This window comes from Brassica rapa, chromosome A09, assembly GCF_000309985.2.
Source record: "Brassica rapa cultivar Chiifu-401-42 chromosome A09, CAAS_Brap_v3.01, whole genome shotgun sequence".
Lineage (NCBI taxonomy): Eukaryota > Viridiplantae > Streptophyta > Magnoliopsida > Brassicales > Brassicaceae > Brassica > Brassica rapa.
The window spans coordinates 30,409,381-30,429,071 of record NC_024803.2 but is presented as its reverse complement, the minus strand read 5'-3'; the positions used below and the strand labels follow the sequence as shown (position 1 = coordinate 30,429,071).

The 19,691-nt window shown below is 33.1% G+C and overlaps 2 protein-coding genes and 1 long non-coding RNA gene across 4 annotated transcripts; 1 reads left to right on the top strand and 2 right to left on the bottom strand.

Moving 5' to 3' along the window:
• LOC103840649 (transcription factor MYB117) lies at positions 1-795 on the bottom strand. The gene is made up of 3 exons (XM_033278482.1): positions 495-795; positions 184-384; positions 1-77 (listed from the first exon to the last, which is right to left on the bottom strand). The coding sequence occupies exons 1-3, from the start codon at positions 793-795 to the stop codon at positions 1-3; spliced, it is 579 nt and encodes a 192-aa protein (XP_033134373.1).
• Positions 796-3,360: 2,565 nt separating this feature from the next.
• On the bottom strand, positions 3,361-5,316 carry EXPA10 (expansin-A10). Of its 2 annotated transcripts, XM_009117163.3 has the most exons (4): positions 5,109-5,316; positions 4,875-5,023; positions 4,481-4,793; positions 3,361-4,096 (listed from the first exon to the last, which is right to left on the bottom strand). In XM_009117163.3, exons 2-4 carry the CDS (start codon positions 5,002-5,004, stop codon positions 3,790-3,792), a joined length of 750 nt encoding a protein of 249 aa, XP_009115411.1. In that variant the 5' UTR covers positions 5,005-5,023; positions 5,109-5,316; the 3' UTR covers positions 3,361-3,789. The 2 variants fall into 2 exon arrangements, with proteins under 2 accessions (XP_009115411.1, XP_009115410.1); XM_009117162.1 differs by lacking the exon at positions 5,109-5,316 and having other exon boundaries at positions 4,875-5,031.
• Positions 5,317-5,580: 264 nt separating this feature from the next.
• LOC117128007 lies at positions 5,581-15,047 on the top strand. The gene is made up of 2 exons (XR_004451084.1): positions 5,581-11,454; positions 11,828-15,047. It is a non-coding gene; the product is annotated as an uncharacterized LOC117128007 (long non-coding RNA).
• Positions 15,048-19,691: the final 4,644 nt, after the last annotated feature.

Below are 19,691 nucleotides of genomic sequence, written 5' to 3'. Positions count from 1 at the left end.
TTAACGCAAACACAAGGACACGGACATGGATCTTGGTTTGTTTGCTTTCTTGCTAATAGAGATAACTTCTTGCTTTTCTGTAACCAAATTAACACTGTTATTAACGCATTAGAACTACACTTAGTTCAAGATTCATGCCGTCCCCAAGCCAAGAAAATCAAAAAAATGTGGTTGCTGCTTTGCCTTTTAATTCCGCCACTTCCTCATCTACCACTTCCATTCCAATCAAATTCATTGCTTCATTTGGCACTCCTTTCTCTTGGCTCATTGAGTCAACGTACGGAAAATTATATAACGCTTCTGACGTGGCACCAACATTATCCTCGATCATCATTTGATTGCCAAACATACTCACGACCGTTGGAGCCTCAGTGCTCTCATAACCTGAATGTTGTAGATAGACCAAAAATAAAACCACACAAATTAATCAAAATATGCAAAGGGAGAAAGATAATGTAACAAAATGATTGGAGTAACGAAGAAGAACCGCGTACCTTGAAAGCAATGGAAAGGCAACACAAGATGATTTTGGTCAGCCGTCATAGTCGCATGATTAACCAGGTGGTGAGTCAAATTAAACTCGTGGAAAGGCCGTGTAAAGTAATGCTTAGTGGAGATAAAAGAGGGGCAATTAGGGCTACGGTGATTAGGAAGATGAGGTTTAAGTGGATTATTAATCATAAGCTTCCTCCTACGGTAAGCAGAGGAGTGTTCTCTATACTTACGAGCCATGATAACATGCCAATGGTTCTTGACGGAATTATCAGTCCTACCAGGAAAAAGCCTCGCAATCATTGCCCATTTGTTACCATAAATATTTGAAAAGTAATATGAGTGTTAAGTGTGGGTAAGATGTCAGAAATCTAATGCAAATACCCACTTCTTCTTATTGTATAAAGGACAGTTACCTGCCCTGCCCCACTCTCACATGTTTTAATGCTCACTTCTTCCATCTGTTCAACGGAAGGAAACATACTCTAACACAGCTTGGCTAACCCTCACATTATCATGTCAATAATAAATAACTCAACGTCCATACCAATCTAAGAACCAACAAATAATATAGTATAAAAATATAAATGTACGTACATATGCGCAAAACAGGCTTTGAGTCAAATTTTGATTAATAAAGATTCTTTTCCTAAGATCTCAATCTGTATTTCTGTTATGATGAGTGATAATATATACTAGCTTGTAGACAATAAATCTACCGGCGATAACATCGTTGAATATTTCACATTTTAATATTAAGATCTTTGTATGCGTTTAAAGTCCATAAGACCATCTCCAATGAAAATTCTCCCAATTCTTAACATATGTATTATATATATATATATGTTGTTACTTGTTACAAGTTCTCCCCATTGGTTGTTGTCTTCATTTGCAGCTTGCAGCTGGTTTGCTGAAACTTGGTTCTCAGAACTCCAATATCATGCCAAACATTCAAAAGGTCAAATATCACTATAGATTGTATAAAAGTTCAACATAATTCATTTAAAATAAAGATAAGAGTTTTTTTTATAAAACATATGACATATTATGAAAGGGCATAAATGTTTAATAATTACGTACCATGTCTTTTGTCCTTCACTATGAGTTTTAACAACTGAATCCCATCTTTCTGTCCTTTTCCCTTTAGTCTTACTTTTGTATAAATCAATATTGTCCCTCTCTTACTCCAGTAAGAGTAGTTTGTCGATACTACTAATACTGAATGTATAAAAGCAAATAAGATATGAGAAAAAATGGCCCAAACTCTAAATAGTATTCATCTAATATTAGGCTATCTGAATTTAACTTGCAATGTCGATTCTGTGACTCCTATGATCACAAATACTTTGTTGTTCTAGCATATAAACGAAGATTCTGCAATTAAGTCAATCCGACTTCTCTAATATAGAATCAACATTGATCTTCGCCGAATGTTTTTTAAAGCGAGTTTCGATCTTTACAATTACCGATTATCCCTGACTATGTGAATTACCTAATCAATATGTATGAAACAATTATTACACGGATCTGAAAAAAAATTATCATTCGCTTCAGAAAAAAAATATGACTCTAACCTTGAAAAAACAAGCAGATCCACTTACGCCCTTTGATACGAAGATGTACCCGTTAAGGTCGATGAAAGTTATTGTCGTTATAATTCAAAACAAAAATACTAATTATTATGATCTCATATTTTTTTCATTATTTGTTTGCTTATAATATTTTTTATATATAATAATTTTTAGATACTTCATAAGTTAATATAAAATAACTTTTATTATAACTTCCTTCCGTATGGTGGGCCGACCCTAATTAACGATATTTTTATGATCTCATATTTTTTTTATTTTTCAATTTATTTATACATTTTATTAATTAAGGGTATAAACGATATTAACCACTCTAACTTTTAATGTGAAAATTCGATTCCAAAAATTTACTTCGCAAATAATAATATAATAAATATATTTATTAATATAAATACTAGAAATTATGCCAGAAAACTTTATAAATATCACCATGTGTTATTACCGGAATCCAATCTATACTTGTAAAATTTTAAGATGGGACCTACGAAGGTGAAACCGAAAATCCAGAAACTCAGAAAACCCTGATCTCATTCGGGTTAGGATAACCGAACCTATCCTGGCTGTGATATGTGGCAATCTTGTCGAACCGAACCACATTGGACAAACCTAACTGACATCAAGCGTAGCTTTACATTGAGTTTCTTTTTAATTCTCCAATTCACATTACACCCACCTACTCCGCAACGTGCTGATTTATAATGGGCTTTAAAAGTTGGCCCATTTATCTTCTAAAATCCAAACAGTGGCACTGCTGAATATGCCGGTTCACATAAGTCACGTTGAAGCCGAATTCCTCAGAGTAGGACCCATATTTACATAAGCCGCTAGCCACCACATGGGTTTTGGACCTTTGGTTGCTGTGTATTTATTTTTTTTACACTATCGATTTAGTTTGCGACACCGACTGACCAACGTGTTTCATTTATCCACATGTATAGGTGATTTGTTTCAATACATGTCTTAACTTCAAAAGGGATACCTTCATCCGATCTTGACTACTCCAAGAGAATTTAGACTTCAAAGATTTGATACGCAATAATACGTTTATCACCATCGCGGAATTATATTAAAGAACCCATCACCTCACATGCCCATCACCTCGTTAAATATATGAGAAGTAAACTTCCTATAGAAGCTCATGATGCAAAGAAAATGATGATCAAAACAGTCAATAATGGTTGTATATTTGAAATGTGGGTAAATTCATTTATTAGTTGTAAATTTGCCAAATTAAAAAGAAAATTTATTTGATCGGACTTTCAAGAAGGAAAAAAAAAAATGACCAAACCCTAAATTTCATAACTTTATTAAAACTTGTATTATTACAAACATAATAATGAGCTCGCTTGATCTCATAGCATACAACATAACAACAATACAATTGAAAAATCCTTATAAATTTGCCTCGAGTAAAATGGGATACTCGTTACTACTAGCGGGTGGTAGTTACAACTCCACCTCTGCATCAGTAATACAATAACTACTACTATGTGTTTCTTTTTCCCTCTCTTAGTATAAAACTACATTCAAGAAAAAAAAAAGTAAAGAGGTTCAAAAAGATAGATGTCGTCAAGGCCTTCTGCAAAACCAAGCCCTCGACGCATCACTCTCTCAGCAATAACCCATTTATCAATATGCCTCTACACACCACACAACAGCTTACTTTTTAGATATAAAAATAGAGTGTAGAATGACCAAACTGCTCCTTTTAGCGGAACTGTCCACCGGTGAATGTCTGGCCGAAGGACCAGCCAGAAGGAGCGGCGTTGTAGGAGACGACGGTGCGGCCGTCGCTGGTGGTGACTTTGAAAGAAAGTGCTTGACCGTTGAGGTAAGAGTTGCTTTGCCAGTTTTGCCCCCAGTTTCTTGACATAGCTTGCCAACCTGTTCTTGAACCCTTGATCGCCGCCGAGTGAACGTCTCCGGCGCCGCCGACGTTTGTGATCAGAACGAGGTTGAAGTATGAGTGACCGTTTATGGTAAACCTGATTCCTCCCCTTCTCATACACGGAACCCTGCAAAGTAGCACAACTCGTGTTTATCGAACAAAGCTGATAAAAAAAGTTGAGAAATATAAAATCAATCTTTGCCTTAACAAAAAAAAATTTACAAAGTCGATAAATTAACGTTAATTAATTCTTTAAAAAAAAATATTTCTATTTAGGATTGAATTTAATGATTATAATTTAGGGTGTAAAATTATGGTTATGCTTTAGATAGTAGGATAATGTAATGTTCTTATTGATTAATAAAATTATATTTGGTGATTTTTTTATAAAAACCAAAAAACGCCACTTTTAAGATTTGTCCAATAAAGTTTTCTGAATTATGATATACTCTGTTTTTAAAAACAGAGCATATGAAGAAAAAACTGAAGCAGAGAAGTTCACTTTTGTTACCTTCTGTAAGAGACAGGGACGATGCCAGCTCTGTATTGAGCAATGCGTTGAAACACAGGCTGAGCAAGATCAAAGTGTTGAAGAGGAGGATTACACCAACCACCATTGTTGTTAGGTAAGGCGTTGTTTGGTGGGCAAAAGTTTGTAGCGGTTACAACGATTGAGCCAGGGAGACACCATTTACCATCGTTTTCACATCTTATCTCAAAGCAAGAACCGCAGCTAAGTCCGTTATTGAACAGAGCTGTGCTCAAAGCCGCGGTGTTTGTCCCGTACCCTTGGCTATATAGGTTGCCGTATCCACAAGCACCACCTACAATAAGTACTTTGAAGATCAGAAAGTTGATAATAGGTAAGATACTAAAAATGGAAACGGTTTTGTAAAATTGTTTACCCATTGTGCCGGAAGCATCGCCACCTCCGTAGAATGTGGCGTGTGCATTGACCCAGCCGCCTTCATAGCCGTTCACAGAAGAAGTCATTACTCCTACCAAAGCCATGACTAAGAACCCAACAGGACCCATGTTTACTTCTTGTGTTAACCTGCACATGAAGTGATAAAGTTGATAAATATGTATTTGGGAACATGAAGGAGCTACAACTGAACGTAGATAGAGAAAGTAGTTACTTGGAACTTGGAGACTCTTCTTTCCTACTAGAGAAACGAAAGAGAGAGATGTGAGGATATATTGTTCGGTTAAGAGTAGTTGAATTTATAGAAAATTTTAGTAAGAGGAAGTTAGCATAAAGTACCGTTCTGCCACTGATGGTGGCAACTAACTTGGCCTCCTTGGGTAAACAAAGGCCAAGAAAATAAGACTCTTTTTCTTTTCCCAACGAACATTTTTGCTATTTTTATTACAGATATAAATGTAGATTGTTAATGAATTATATTGTAATATTTTCCCATATATAATTTGAGTATACATTTTTTCATTACGAGAAAGAAAGAAAAAAAACCATATGGCATTTAATATTAGAAAGAAAAACCAAAAAAGCAAAGAGACAAATGCACATGTGCGCTACAAAACGGGCCCTGCGTAACCTCTCGTTGCTTTCTCTCTTTTCCCACAGGCGTCTTTATAAATGAATACATAAATATATGTAATTTTTTTTGAACAACTTATAACATTTGTAATTCTGCATTCTGTGGCGTCTTATATCCTCACTAACAATTTTTTTCTTTCATTTTGCATCGTTAGAATATGTTAACTTTGACAGATTGAAGTATAGTTTACAATAATTGAGTGTTCAAATTCTTTCACCACACTAAACTATCCATCCACTTACGAATAAGGGGTAAGAACATTATTTTAAATGTGAGGATACATCATTCATAATGTATCATTGAGGTCACAAGTTCAAAAATTTCTTATTTATGGTCTTGAATATACAAAACAATTATACACATTTAACTACTGAATCTAATAAATCAAGTTGTCATGGCCTAGTGGTAAATGGATTTCAGCTAAAACTTCTGTTTTGGGTTTGATTCATCTTGGTTACTTAGTTATGTCATTTAAATGAATTAGTTACTTACTCAAATGCAAGACCACATGAGATTAATGTCAAAACCTAAAAACTTCTGTAATTTTCATGGTTATTAAAAAACTACTGAATCTAGTAAACCAATCATGAGATTTGACACCTATATAGTGAGATTGATATATTGTTATAAGAGTATACCACTTTTAATAAAAATAAAAATTGTGTTGTGTTTGTATACAAATATGTGTTGTATGGGTTACATATCCGGTGATAGGATGATAAAATAGTTAACAAAGTGACAGAAAAAATCAAAAAATAGTTAACAAAGTGACAGAAAAAATCAAACTGAAATCTAAGTGGGTCACAACGGTCTCTCTTGAGCTAGACGTATCACGAAGCCTATATCTCGATTGCTAATATTTTTTTTTGATTTAACATCTCGATTGCTAATATCCAGAGCCGGTCCTGAGATTAACGTATTCACTTAAGGCCGCAATCGAAAAGAGAAAAAGTGGCTGGTTTTATACATTTTCAGAAAAATTGGCTGTTTTTAAAGACTATATTTTCCAGTTAAATTGGTGGCCGCAAGCGGTTGCTTGCTTTGCTTTGCCTTAAGGCCGTCTCTGCTAATATCTTAACCTATATGTAACCATTTTTACGATAAAAAATAAAGTTATTCTTAGGTTCACCGACCAATAATATTAAAGGTTCATCGGGATTATATTACTTTATATTCGATATCTTAAAAAAAAACAAAATGTTGTCAAATTATATTATATTTTTAAAATAAAAAGAAATAAATAAAAAATAATAATAATTACCAAAAAATGTTAACATCGTCAACAAATAACTAAACCCTAAATCCTAATCATTAAACTCTAAACCCTAAATTTTAAATTTTAAACTCTTTGATAAACACTAAATTTTTGAAGAATTTCGTATTTTAGCGTTTAGTGTTTTTGATTTACGCCAAAAATAATAATAAAAGGAAAAATTAAGACCCAATATCCTAATTCCTCCAAAAATTCAAAGAAAAAAAGGTAACCGTAACCATTAAATTTAAAAATTAAATAGAGAAAAACATGTTGAATTTAATATGGTCAAGAATTTCACCGGCAGAAATCTACGGCAAACCTCCCGTAATCTCAGCCAAAAACGTGGCCCCCGCTATCATTAACTTCAATTCATTTTGATGATTTTACGAAAAATACATTGCAAAGTCGCTTACGTTACTTCTTTTTCCGACAGAACAAAATATAAGTAACACAGTTACACACTATAAAGGATAGAAAATAGTAAAATAGAAAAAAAAACATCAAATTTGCCTCATATGGACGGAGAAAACCCGTTTAGGCTAACGTTCAATTTGATCAGTGACAAAATATTATAAAAATAAAGATATTATATATTAATTATGTATGATATAAAATTATAAGATATATATATATAGTGTCAATATACATAATTTAGTGTCAATATTAACATAATTTATATTTTAAAAAAATATTAACATAATATCAATATCAAATAGCGTAAATTTTCTAAATATATAAATGAAACATGCTAAAAATATTAAGATACTTTATTCTTCAAAACTTTCCATTTATTATTCATGGTTTACATGGATTTTACAAATAAAGATTCATTTGTCATAAAATGTATCTCCGATAATCAAAAAGGAACTTAGTAAAAATTTGATCATTTGAATTGTTAGTATCTTAACACATCTACAATGATCAGATTATTAACATCTGGCAAAATATATGTTACTCATATGACACAAAATATTGGAAGTCGATTTATCAAGCTAGTATCCCCCACCATATATATATATTTTGTAAACATCCATATATATTAATTCTAATTAGAATTGAGACCAGTGTAACTGCCTTCTGTTTTCAATGATACGAAATAAAAACTGAATACAATGAAGATACAAAATAATATTCAGCATGCGTGTGAGCACAAACGGGATCAAAATTTAACAATCATACGAGGAGAAACTTGAAATCTTAACATGATAAAAAATAGCATAGGATCCCATTGGTTTACAAAGGCCAAAAGAAGTTAATCGCGGGGTTGAAAGAAGACAACCAAATATATTTTCTTTCAATCATTAATTGGGTTATTTGGTATAAGTGTAGGAGTTGAAATATGAAAGCGATCCAAGGTCTTTTTAACTATTTTAATTAAGCTTGCCAATATAGCCCATGCATGCACATGCCTGTCTTTTGTATTCTCACCGTTTCCTCTCGTTAGTGTATCCAATTTTATTTTCGCTTCTCTCCCTCTTTTTTTGTTTGTTTGTAATTGCACATTAATTAATCTGGATTAGTTGCACGTTATAATATATTAATCAAAATCTCATTCCAGTGAAAACAGACAAAGCTTAACAAACGTTATTTTCTTTAATATATATCAAGAATCTTTAACACTTATGATGACTCATGCATACTTTCCTGCTTTGAACCTAAATTACACATAAGTGCCAGTTACGAGCATCCACCTGTTGATGACAAAAATTCTATGAAGAGAGTACGTACATGTCAATTTATAGTTACCAGTATTCATATATCTTCACTGAAAATACCTGTTTGATTTGGTTGTTTACCTAATTAACTAACATCTCCAACGTAAAACTCTATTTTTTTTTAAATAGAGTAAAAATAAAATTGATTTTACTGTAATACTATTCTATTTTGAAATGAAAAATAGAACAATAATAAAATAAAATATTATTTTATTTATAGAATAAAATAATTTTACTCTATTATGAAATAAAATATAAATTGTGGCTGGAAATTTTTTTTGTTTTATACTTTATTTTAGAATGAAATATAAAGTGAGGTCGGAGACGGTGGCGAAACCAAGCCAGAACAATAACAATGGTGGCACACAAAGATTGAGATAGAAAAGATGGTTAATGTGTTTTTGTGCACCCCCTTGATGACTCAAGTTCAGTCCTTCTATATCATAAGTATATTTCATTATACATTACTTATGCACTCACTAAAACTTTTTCTACATTCGCCCCTGGTCGGAGATGTTCTAAGAACAAAGAATTTTGGAAATTATCAACTATAAAACATTTAAACTAGACCCACAAACCAAAAGTAGTGACTACAACTACAATTATAGTGTCTATATATTTATGTCCATATTGGTTTTATTTAATGAGCTTGGATGTGTTTAACCAATTAACTAGAAGAAAATATAAAGGATTATGTATTTTTTGAACTATTGATGATTATGTATTTTGATTAGAAATAACTAATTAACTACATAAAATATTTGAAGAACATATAATTAACCCTCCGGAAATTCCGACACCACGCGGATGTGGTTGGATGGTAAGAATAATTTGGAAAAGTGTTAAGAGCATCTTTAATGGAGATGCTTAATGGAGTGCTTAGTGGTGGGATCCAACCATAAAAGAGGAAGAAGGGGGTGCCAAAAACAAATCGATGTTTGCACTGTTTCGTGGGTTCCACTGACACGTGCCGATCCGCGATTGATTCGTTTTTAATTTTTTTTTAAAAATCATAGAAAAAACCAAAAAAAAAAAATTAAGCACCCCACTTGGAGTACTAGGGTTAATGGTGCTCTAAGTGTCCAAGGTTTGAAATCTGTTATTTAGATTTATTCATCTGCATGGTTAGACAACATGGATACCTTTCATGTAAAGCAACCGGGTTTACTATCAGTGAAGCGCCCCCAAAAGTTAATTAAGCAATGCTGATCCGGAACCCTAGATTATCAAAAAAAAAATTTCGATCGTACCAAATTACCAATTGGTGAATAGCGAATCTTCTAATGTCTACATATTAATTGTTCACCGCCATATAAATTAATACGTACGTATACTGGTAGATGCCCTTATATATGGAGAGTACGCGTGTATATATGGTTTGTATAAGAACACGTCGGATTATAAATAAGTTGGTTCGCATACATACATCACAAATAGGTAAATTACACATAAATCTTTAAAAAATTATATATACATGTTTATAAAAAAGTTTGGATTGAACAAATCTATTTAATAACAAAACTTTTAAAGGCCAAAATCAGCATATGTGTATATATTTTTCCAGTGTCACGAGTACTGTAAATTCGTCATCGTAATGTGCAAATCAGACAACCACTTTCCCAACCCTCATGCATGTTTGCATGTGTTTGTATGCATGTTAGTAATATTACTATATTTACGTAATAATAACCAATGGCGTGAATATAGGCGTAAGGTGCAAGTTGGTGCAAATAGGTGCAAAAAGTTAAAACTAACTGACACCAGAAGCATATGTTCGTAGCCGATTTTAACGACCGTTAACCAAATGTATGTCACTCTGATTCTGAAGCCTAACTTTTCCTTTATCGTGATGCTGTTATCTCGAGGAACTTCTAAAATATCTAGTCTTCACCGTCCGATTAAACTTTTAGAAGATTTTTCTTTTTGGGGGTCAGACAAATAAATTGCTTTCCACTTAAGGTTGTCCATCTCGAGAAATAAAGATTCCGTGGCTTCGAATCCCTTTATTATCCTCGTCTCATCTTATTCTCACTTTCTGTTCTTTTTTTTTTGGGACAACTTCCTCGATTCTCCGATGAACCACTTGGTTCTTTTTTGGTCCATTTTCTTAGTTACATTAACTTCAGTATAGCTTTTAATTTTTTTTTTTTTGTTTCCTAGATAAATAAGTTTGTTCTTTTTTTTTTACTTGAAATAATAATTTTGTTTTTTATAGTCTAAATCTTTGTTAGAATACTTCATTGGTAGTGACATCAAAGCGATTATGATTTGCTAAGCTATTTCCAATTTATAGTAGAATTTTGATGTGATGCTTAATTTTTGTTTCTTATTTCAATATATTATAATCTTATATTACTAGCAAAGTACTATGATTTAACAACGAAGATAAAAGTTTATATATATATATATAAACTGATTAGTGTGAATTAAAAAACTATTTTTGATAATTAATTATAAAACCGTCACAGATATGGTCTGATTTTTTTTCTCAACAGGTTTGGTCTACTATCAATTGAAATTGTGCACATATTTTTCCAGTGTTATTTGAGTTAAGAATTTCTTATAATGATCTTGTGCGAATCGTCTTCACATGTTCAATCAATCAACATGCAAGCACGAAACAATTTGATTTAACAAGATGACGATACTGTTCATCTGGTGTTTATCTCTTCTTTCAATGTGGAATAGAGTTATATTCACCGGAGCTGAAACAGTTCAGCAATACACTAGATCAGTTCCTTTGTTCGTGTTCAAGATTACAAGAATCTCTGATCTCTCTCTTGATCCTCAAATCCATTCTGTAACTTCATACTTATTGTGTGTGTGATCAAGCCGAATCACTAATACTCTGGTTAAATCAAAACAAACTGATTTGACCTGCAATGCTTAACCGAGATACTTACAGAGAATATGAAACATAGAGACATTCCTTCATATCTTAAAGTATACATCATTGGTACTTCCTATGTTCCTAAAACATCTATGTTTTAAAATTTTCACACTTTTTAATAAAACATATTAAAATTTAGTTATAAATGCATAGTTATTTGTAATTTTATATTTCATATATTTTTAAATCAATAAGATTTAAAAAAATGCAATTACTGTTTTTAAACTTCACAATTTCTCATTATTAGTTGACAAAAATTACATTAAAAATATAAAATATGCATCTTTTTGAAACAAAAGTTTTCTCTAGAATATAAATCTTTTAGGAACGGAGCGAATAATATTTAGAATTAAATGACTTGTGTATTTTTTTTTTTTGAAACACAATATTTGACATGTGTATTCAATAATTAATCTTCCTGTTTTATTTTGTCAACCAGGTTTTAAATTCGAGTTATGATCCGGGCAGCTACATTAATATAAACAGTATGCTATCTTTATACCAAATAGTCTTAATCAGTATGGTTGAACTGAATATTATCATTCATTATAGTATCTGATCCATTTACTTAAACACATAGGTCTAGTGAATAATGGATATTTGATTCGTATTTCAAAGATGGTTTGTGTTATCACTTGGCTACAAAGATAGCGTCAGAAGTCAGCAAGTGGACTAGCACAAACGATGGGTTATCTACGGTGGACGTTCAGAGCCTTTTCACTTTTCTTTTCAACCCTTTTCTCCTTTTAACTGGTTGTCATTGGAAGCTGCATAGATAATGTTTGTGTGGTTTACTTAGGACAAAAGTTTGCATCAAATATCATTTCATGGGCTTTGTTTATCATCTAAGTTTTTTATTTTGTAATTATTTTTGTTTAAAGATTTGTCATCAGAGTTTAGTGAGATAAATTTTTGCTAGCACTCAGAAAAATCATACTTTTACAAGTCAATAAATACCACTTTTATTTGGAATAAACTTTATAAATAAAAGAAAAGCGTAATAAGTGTCCCGATTAACTGCGTGGTTAAATGGAAACGTGACTATTCCAACGACGGTTCCCTCCGCTTTTTGTCGGCGCTTTATAAAGTTTATGTTGCTATATTATTAATTTGATGTCGTTGCTTTTATTTGCATGCATCATTAACGCCGCACGCATTACTTTCTTTTCTAGAAATTCATTATAGGTTTACTTTGTTGACATTGTCATTCAAATTTTACTATGTATGAAGTATGAACCCGTTCTAACATGACTAATAATGTATCTAAGGATTGAAGATACACACGTAATCTATAGGGTTGTATATATTTGTAACATCCCAGAAAAGGATTAATAGAATTTGATTTGAGTCACCAAAGTTGACTTAACTTTTCCGTCACACATCCGTTTATAACTCCAAAGTTTAAGATGCTTGAAATAGAGTAGTAGAAGGATGAATAACTTATCGGAAAATGATTCACAATACCGTGTGAGTAAGACCAAAACACTAGAAAAATGTCAGGTGATGATTGCATGCTTAGTAAACAATGATTTTGAACCTTGGAAAACTAACGCACCGACCGTTGAAACGGGATGAGACCCACGAGCCGAGAGAGCGGGCGTGGGTGGCCTATTAGCCGCGGATGATCGGACGTTATAAGTGATATCAGAGCTGGTTAACCATCTCGGTTCTGACCCGAGAGGCGTCTTGAGACCTGTCGTAGGGTGAAGCCCATATTTTACCCGAAATATATTCAAATACCCGTGAAGCCCGTATTTTACCCAAAATCTGATCCAAAAAACCAAAAAACACCCAAAATTTAATCTGAATACCAAAAATATATTCTTAAAATTTTAAAATCTTACCCAAAACCTGAAACTGTAACCAAAAACCCAAACCTAAAACTTAAAAAAATATCCGTAATACGAAAACATATACAAAATATCCAAACATACCTAATATACCAAAAAATCCGAGTATTTTGGGTATCTGATCGGTTCTCAGGTATGATCCAGACCAGAATCGAAACATGTGTTTCTTCTGGACCGGAACCATACCTATATTTTTGGATCGGTTTCGGTTCGTGGTTTTAGATCCAAATAAAATGCAGAGACCTAAAGAGTTACATAAAACTTTACATACAAAATCTCAAATAAAGTAATTTATAAATTATATACTTTAAAAAAATTATTTTCTTTAATGTAATAAGATTTCGTAAGATAATGTACAACAATCTACAAATACCTAATTCATATCAAACAGTTTATAGTTAAAAAAAACCACGCTTCGAACCTATGTTTTCTTATTATTGTTATAGAGTTTCATGAGAAACCTACCATATTTTTTCTGTAATACATATTAATTCAATTATGTTATAAAGTTTGAAACTGAATCATTTTATTAAGTATTTCCGGTTAATGATATGGTTTACACAATAGTTTTTAATTTTGCCTTTGGTTTACCTTTGTAAGAGTATATATGGACTTCAAAGAATCTCTAGCAAAAGAATTTAACTGCTTTCATGAATGAATACCAGTTTGAAAGGCTTGATTCATGTCTTTCAAAAATGTCAGATAGTTTTTCAAAAAAGAAATGTCAGACATATTTGGAGCCACTGTAAAAGTGAGATGTTGCTTGTCGTGGCCAATGGGCATGTTTAATTATAATCATTTTGCCAAATTTTGAATAATATATCTATATATATATTTAAACTGAGGAGAATAAACAATTAAATGTAGTTGGACCGGCAGTGTTTTGGTTCGTTTAAACCCAATTCATCTCTTGTCAAACCAGCATGAGCACTTTTCTTTGTCCGTTTATTAAGTGAATGGCATAATGGTAATTACCTTATCATCTTCTTTGCAACTGTTTTAGGTTTTCTGCAAATCTGTTTTCGCCGTCAATCTTAGATTCGTTGAAATTCACTAATTCTATGAGTTCTTTTTGTTGTTTTTGCATCAGTTTCGTAGATATATCTTCCAATATGTGATCTATAACATTCAAAACTCTTAAAGAATGAACTTTTTGTTGAATCTGATTTGTTGGCCGAAGAGGCTAGAATCTTCACAGTGGATCTCCGTTGAGCGTTCCGGCGCCGCTTAGTCGGGCACCATGGCACGGTTTAGAACCTGAACTTATATCAAATATTTATAAAGAGTGATCCAAGTGGAGATATACATTATTGGAGATATACCTTATTATCTTTATATCAATCTCTATTTACGTCACGATTTATTGTAACTTGATTAAAAGAAACATTGGTATATTAAAATGTAATATGATTTTAATTGTTACTAATATAATAGGTTGACTTAAAATGAAATGTTCCATCAACTTTGCATATGTATATTTTTTAAAACTCTTTCCCTTTTAATAGTATAGATTATCAACCGCAGATAGCCTCAGCCACTAGAAGAAATTATATAGCAAATACCTGAAATTCAGGCAATTTAAAAAAACTAATCAATGCATTAGGAGTAAATAATTGAGACCCATAAAAAGTCTCTATATTGCCAACCCTAATTTTGTAAGAGGCCAAGGAAAATATTAAACTCAACTCAGTTAATGCTAATACAAGTATGCTGTAATTCTAGACACGATCAAGCATCAAGAATGCTAGCTATAATAATTATACAGACATTCAATCACTAATCTGTGAGAAATTAGTAAAACACCAGATAGAGATAGGAATTATATAGATAGTCATAACCAGTAATTTATAAGTTCATATGAACAACAAACTAGTATTTTGCTCAAGGGGATGATGAGACTCTTTGCACACAATTATTAATTTACCAAGAGGAAAAAGCAATCAATACATGATAACGAAATGGGTTGAACAAAAGCAGTCAATGTACATGAGGCAGAAAGAGGACAAAACAACAAATTTGATCGCACAATCGTTGTCTTACTGAACTCCAAACATGTCTCTTGCGTCTTCTATTTTGCTTTAATACTAGAAACGATGCATTAACCATTTGGTTGATATATTTTGCGTCTCTAAAGACTATAATGCGTTAGAATGTAGAATGATCTACTTGTTCAAATAAATTACGATTAGTCAAAAATTAAATATGTGAATCAGTTTCTACTTTCTACCCAATGCAGATGCAAAGTATAAGATATCGCATCTGCTGGAATTGAAATGCTATATGTAACGACACTTCTATGAAATTTTGGTTCTTATTGAGTATTGACATGCGTATAAAATAATTTTACTCCCATAACGTGGGTGACGTATTGATATTAATCACTAGATACGAAAAGGATCTCCAATAAGTTTCAAATTCAAAGTCTACATCACCTTCTTAAATCACATTCACATAATTTGGTTACGACTCTTTATTACTAAATTAGGTTAGTAATTATTTGTGTAACAAATCTCTCTAATTGAATTAATACAAATGGTTCTTTACGATTGTACTACCAACTTTATTTTGTCAACTTGTAAATACTTATTTTTGGAATAAATCAACATAACGATGAAGAAGTTGTTCTGGTTACCAATTTGTATTTTCCACTGGTTCTCACATAAGAGAAAAAAAAAATCACATGTTCTCACATAAGAAAAATAAGAAATCGCATGTTCACTCTGTCAATTTACTATCTAAAACCCAATATAACCGATTATTTTTCCTTTTTTTGGGGCAAAACCCGATTATTTTTCCTTATAATCACACATTTAAAGCGTTCCAGGACTAAGCCGCATTACCTTGCTGTTCCTACTTCCTCCAACCTAAAATGTAACATGGTTTGACAAGGAAAATAACGTATCCTCTAAATTTCTATATAGCCAGACAAGATAAACACAACAGTCCACATCTTTCCCTTTGGAGAAAACCTCCTCCGTCGTGCCATTTATTGTTAACTGATAGTTGTTGCTTCCTTATCTTGTTCTCTTATTTGCAAGTTAAACCAAAAATTGATTGGGAAGGATCATGTTCTTACACTACAAGAAAACATATTTTTTACGAGGGTAATATACGTTGTAACTTCGTCGTAAACGGGGTGTTACGACGAATGAACCTCGAAACACGTTTCGTCATAAAACGCCCGTCGTAACCGACGTTTCGTCGTAAATGACTTGTTTAAGTTTACGACGAAATATATTCCTCGTAAAGCGCAGGGCAGAGATTCGTCGTAAATGACACGTAAAATTTCGTGGTAAACTCCACGTAATGGATTCGATGTAAAGCACACGTAAACAATTTCGTTGTAACACCCTCGTAAATATTTCGATGTAAACTCCACGTAACATTTCGATGTAAAGACCACGTAAAAACTTCGATGTAAAAGACTCGTAAATCTTTTCGACGGTAATCAGTTGTAAATGTTTACGTCGAGCCTACATCGACGTTTCGTTTTATAATATATTTTGAATATTGTTTTTAACCTCAAATATATATATAAATTTGAATTTATTTAAAATTCAGAATTTTAAATAATTTTAATTTTAAAACAAAATATGAAAATAAAAAACATATATAAAAAAGCATTTAAAAGTCATAATATTTAAATTCATAATACAAACCGAAATATGTAAAGCATACGTAAACAATTTCGTTGTAACACCCTCGTAAATATTTCGATGTAAACTCCACGTAACATTTCGATGTAAAGACCACGTAAAAACTTCGATGTAAAAGACTCGTAAATCTTTTCGACGGTAATCAGTTGTAAATGTTTACGTCGAGCCTACATCGACGTTTCGTTTTATAATATATTTTGAATATTGTTTTTAACCTCAAATATATATATAAATTTGAATTTATTTAAAATTCAGAATTTTAAATAATTTTAATTTTAAAACGAAATATGAAAATAAAAAACATATATAAAAAAGCATTTAAAAGTCATAATATTTAAATTCATAATACAAACCGAAATATTAAAAAAACTACATATCATCGAAGTAGTCGGTGGGGTTGCTCGGCTGTTGACGGGTTGGATCGGACTCTTGGGGATCTCGTACTGGCAACCCAAGAGCGGCTCGTCTCTGACTCAACATTCTCTGCATAACCGGGTTTCCCACGGCCATCACGTCTAGCAAATCCTCAAGAGAGTCTAAACGAACCTGCTGGCTATCCATTCGAGCTTTCATCTGAGAAGTCTCTTCATCCCGTCTCGAAGTGTATGACGAAGTTGCCCTTGCAACTTGGTTAACAGAGCCTATACCGACTATTCGTCCCTTCTTTCTAGGAGCCAGCTATAAAATTAAAACATATATTAATATAGTTATTAAAAATAATGTAAACAAAATTTTTTAGTTGTACTACCTCTTCGAAGATTCTGTCGGCTTCTTCGGTGGACAATGTGACGGGTAATCCATCGGGAGACTCCTGAGTTAGTTGCGTCTTCCGTTCTTCAATCCGAGTAGCCACTGCTTGAGAGAGTTTCTCAGATGCAGGATCCACAAAAACTCCGTCGGATGTGGCGTGAGTCATCTTGAATAGGTCAGACAGAGATGGTAAGACTCCCGTCTTCTCCAACTACAAAAAAAATATATTAAAAATTATATTAATTGAATATTTTAAAATAAATATTTAAAAACAAAACTTACAACTTCTAGACGGATGCTTGCATGTGGTTTTTGGCCGGTTCTGTGAAGCATGGGAAAATTACCATCTTTATCCTTCGTTCTTCGAGAAGCCGAGCACGAATTGGCCTTTTTGATCGAAGAGGGGTGCTTCCAATAGGCGATGAGGCCATCCCACACATCCTTCGTGAGCTCAGTGGGCTTTCCCTCATACCCGTCGAGCTCCCACTTGTCCTTCCAATCGGAGAGTGTGTTGCAGAGGCGGATCTTTGCTTTTGCAACGAATTCCGCCTTCACCATCTCGGTGATTCCCAAAGACTAATGCCACTTTTGCTGAAACACAAAAAAATTGAAAAAATACAATTAATAATAATATTTAAAAAATATATACATATTTAAAAGTGAAAATTTAATTAAATTTTGAAAATCTTACCGCAAACATTTTAAACCAAGTGATCTTAACGTGATTTGGAGTCTTGCTCCAGTTCGGATATGCCCCGTCGTAGTAACCCTTAATCGTTTTCGAAACGCTCCGGCCAACACGGTTGTTAGCCCCAAACCTGAAAGGAAAACAATTTAACCGTTAGAAAATAAAAAAAATTTTAATTTTAATGTAATAAAAATTAATAACTTACCAATAAGTTCCTCGGGGTCTATCGGGGTCTAGAACATCCAAACCCTCCCGTCCAGGCTGGGCAAGCAAATCCTCTACCGTATATCTCGCGAATGGGGCATATGAAGACACACGCAAATCCGGATGAACTGCACCTTCTGGGACAGGCTCAGGTGCAGCCGCTGGAGGAGGAGGTGGAGGCATATGCGGTGGAGGCATTTGCGGTGGAGGCATCTGCGGTGGAGGAGGACTCCAAGCAACTCTCTGAGAAGGCTGAGAGTCTGGAACTGCGGTGGAGGATGATGGACCGGAAGACGATGGACCGGAAGAAGATGTACCGGAACCATCGTCGCCAAACAAATCTCTATAACTAGGTGCTCTGGATTTTCTTTAGGAGCCATCTAAAAAAACTAAAATACATTTAATCAATTACGACATAATAAAAATATTATTCCGTTACCTAACTAATCACCTAAACTAATTACCTAACTAATCACCTAAACTAATTCCGTTACCTAACTAATCACCTAAACTAATTTAAAAAAAAAAAGAGAGAAGAGAGAGTTTACCTTAGAGAGAGCAAAGGAATTTGGGAGGAATGAGCGAGGCAGCCTCGCTCTCGGCGTCTCCTTATATAGATTAGGATTCGTCGTAAAAGCGACGTAAATTTACGATGAATTTACCAGGCCCGCGTTTTTCCATTTACGACGAATTTACCACGCCCGCGTTTTTTCATTTACGACAAAATTACCAGGCCCGTGTTTTTCGTTTTACGACGAAATTACCAGGCCCGTGTTTTTCGTTTACGACAAAATTATCAGGCCCGCGTTTTTCCATTTACGACGAAATTACGACGCTTAACCCTAAACACCGAGAATGAAATCCCTAAACCTCAAAGTCACATATCATCTAACATCATATCTTATTTCATACTACTTCTTACTCTTTCTTTTAGAAAATGTTACAATAGAGATATCCAACATTTGATACATATATTACATCACTCTAAATCGTTTTCGTTCTCATCACTATTACATCACTCTAAATCGTTTTCGTTCTCATCACTATCATTACAATCATCATCGTCGCTTCTCTCGAACTCGTCTTCACGTGCTTCATCTGTCGCATCTTCGGGAATATCTTCATATTGAAAGTTTTGCGGGTCGATCAAAAGGA

Coding starts and splice junctions, on each gene's coding strand:
- LOC103840649 (XM_033278482.1), bottom strand. CDS start 795: ATGATTGCGAGGCTTTTTCCTGGTAGGACTGATAATTCCGTCAAGAAC. Junction 385..494: donor GCCTTTCCATTGCTTTCAAG/GTACGCGGTTCT, acceptor TACAACATTCAG/GTTATGAGAGCACTGAGGCT. Junction 78..183: donor GGAAGTGGCGGAATTAAAAG/GCAAAGCAGCAA, acceptor ATTTGGTTACAG/AAAAGCAAGAAGTTATCTCT.
- EXPA10 (XM_009117162.1), bottom strand. CDS start 5,031: ATGTGCAGGTTAACACAAGAAGTAAACATGGGTCCTGTTGGGTTCTTA. Junction 4,794..4,874: donor CGATGCTTCCGGCACAATGG/GTAAACAATTTT, acceptor TACTTATTGTAG/GTGGTGCTTGTGGATACGGC. Junction 4,097..4,480: donor GTCCCTGTCTCTTACAGAAG/GTAACAAAAGTG, acceptor GCTACTTTGCAG/GGTTCCGTGTATGAGAAGGG.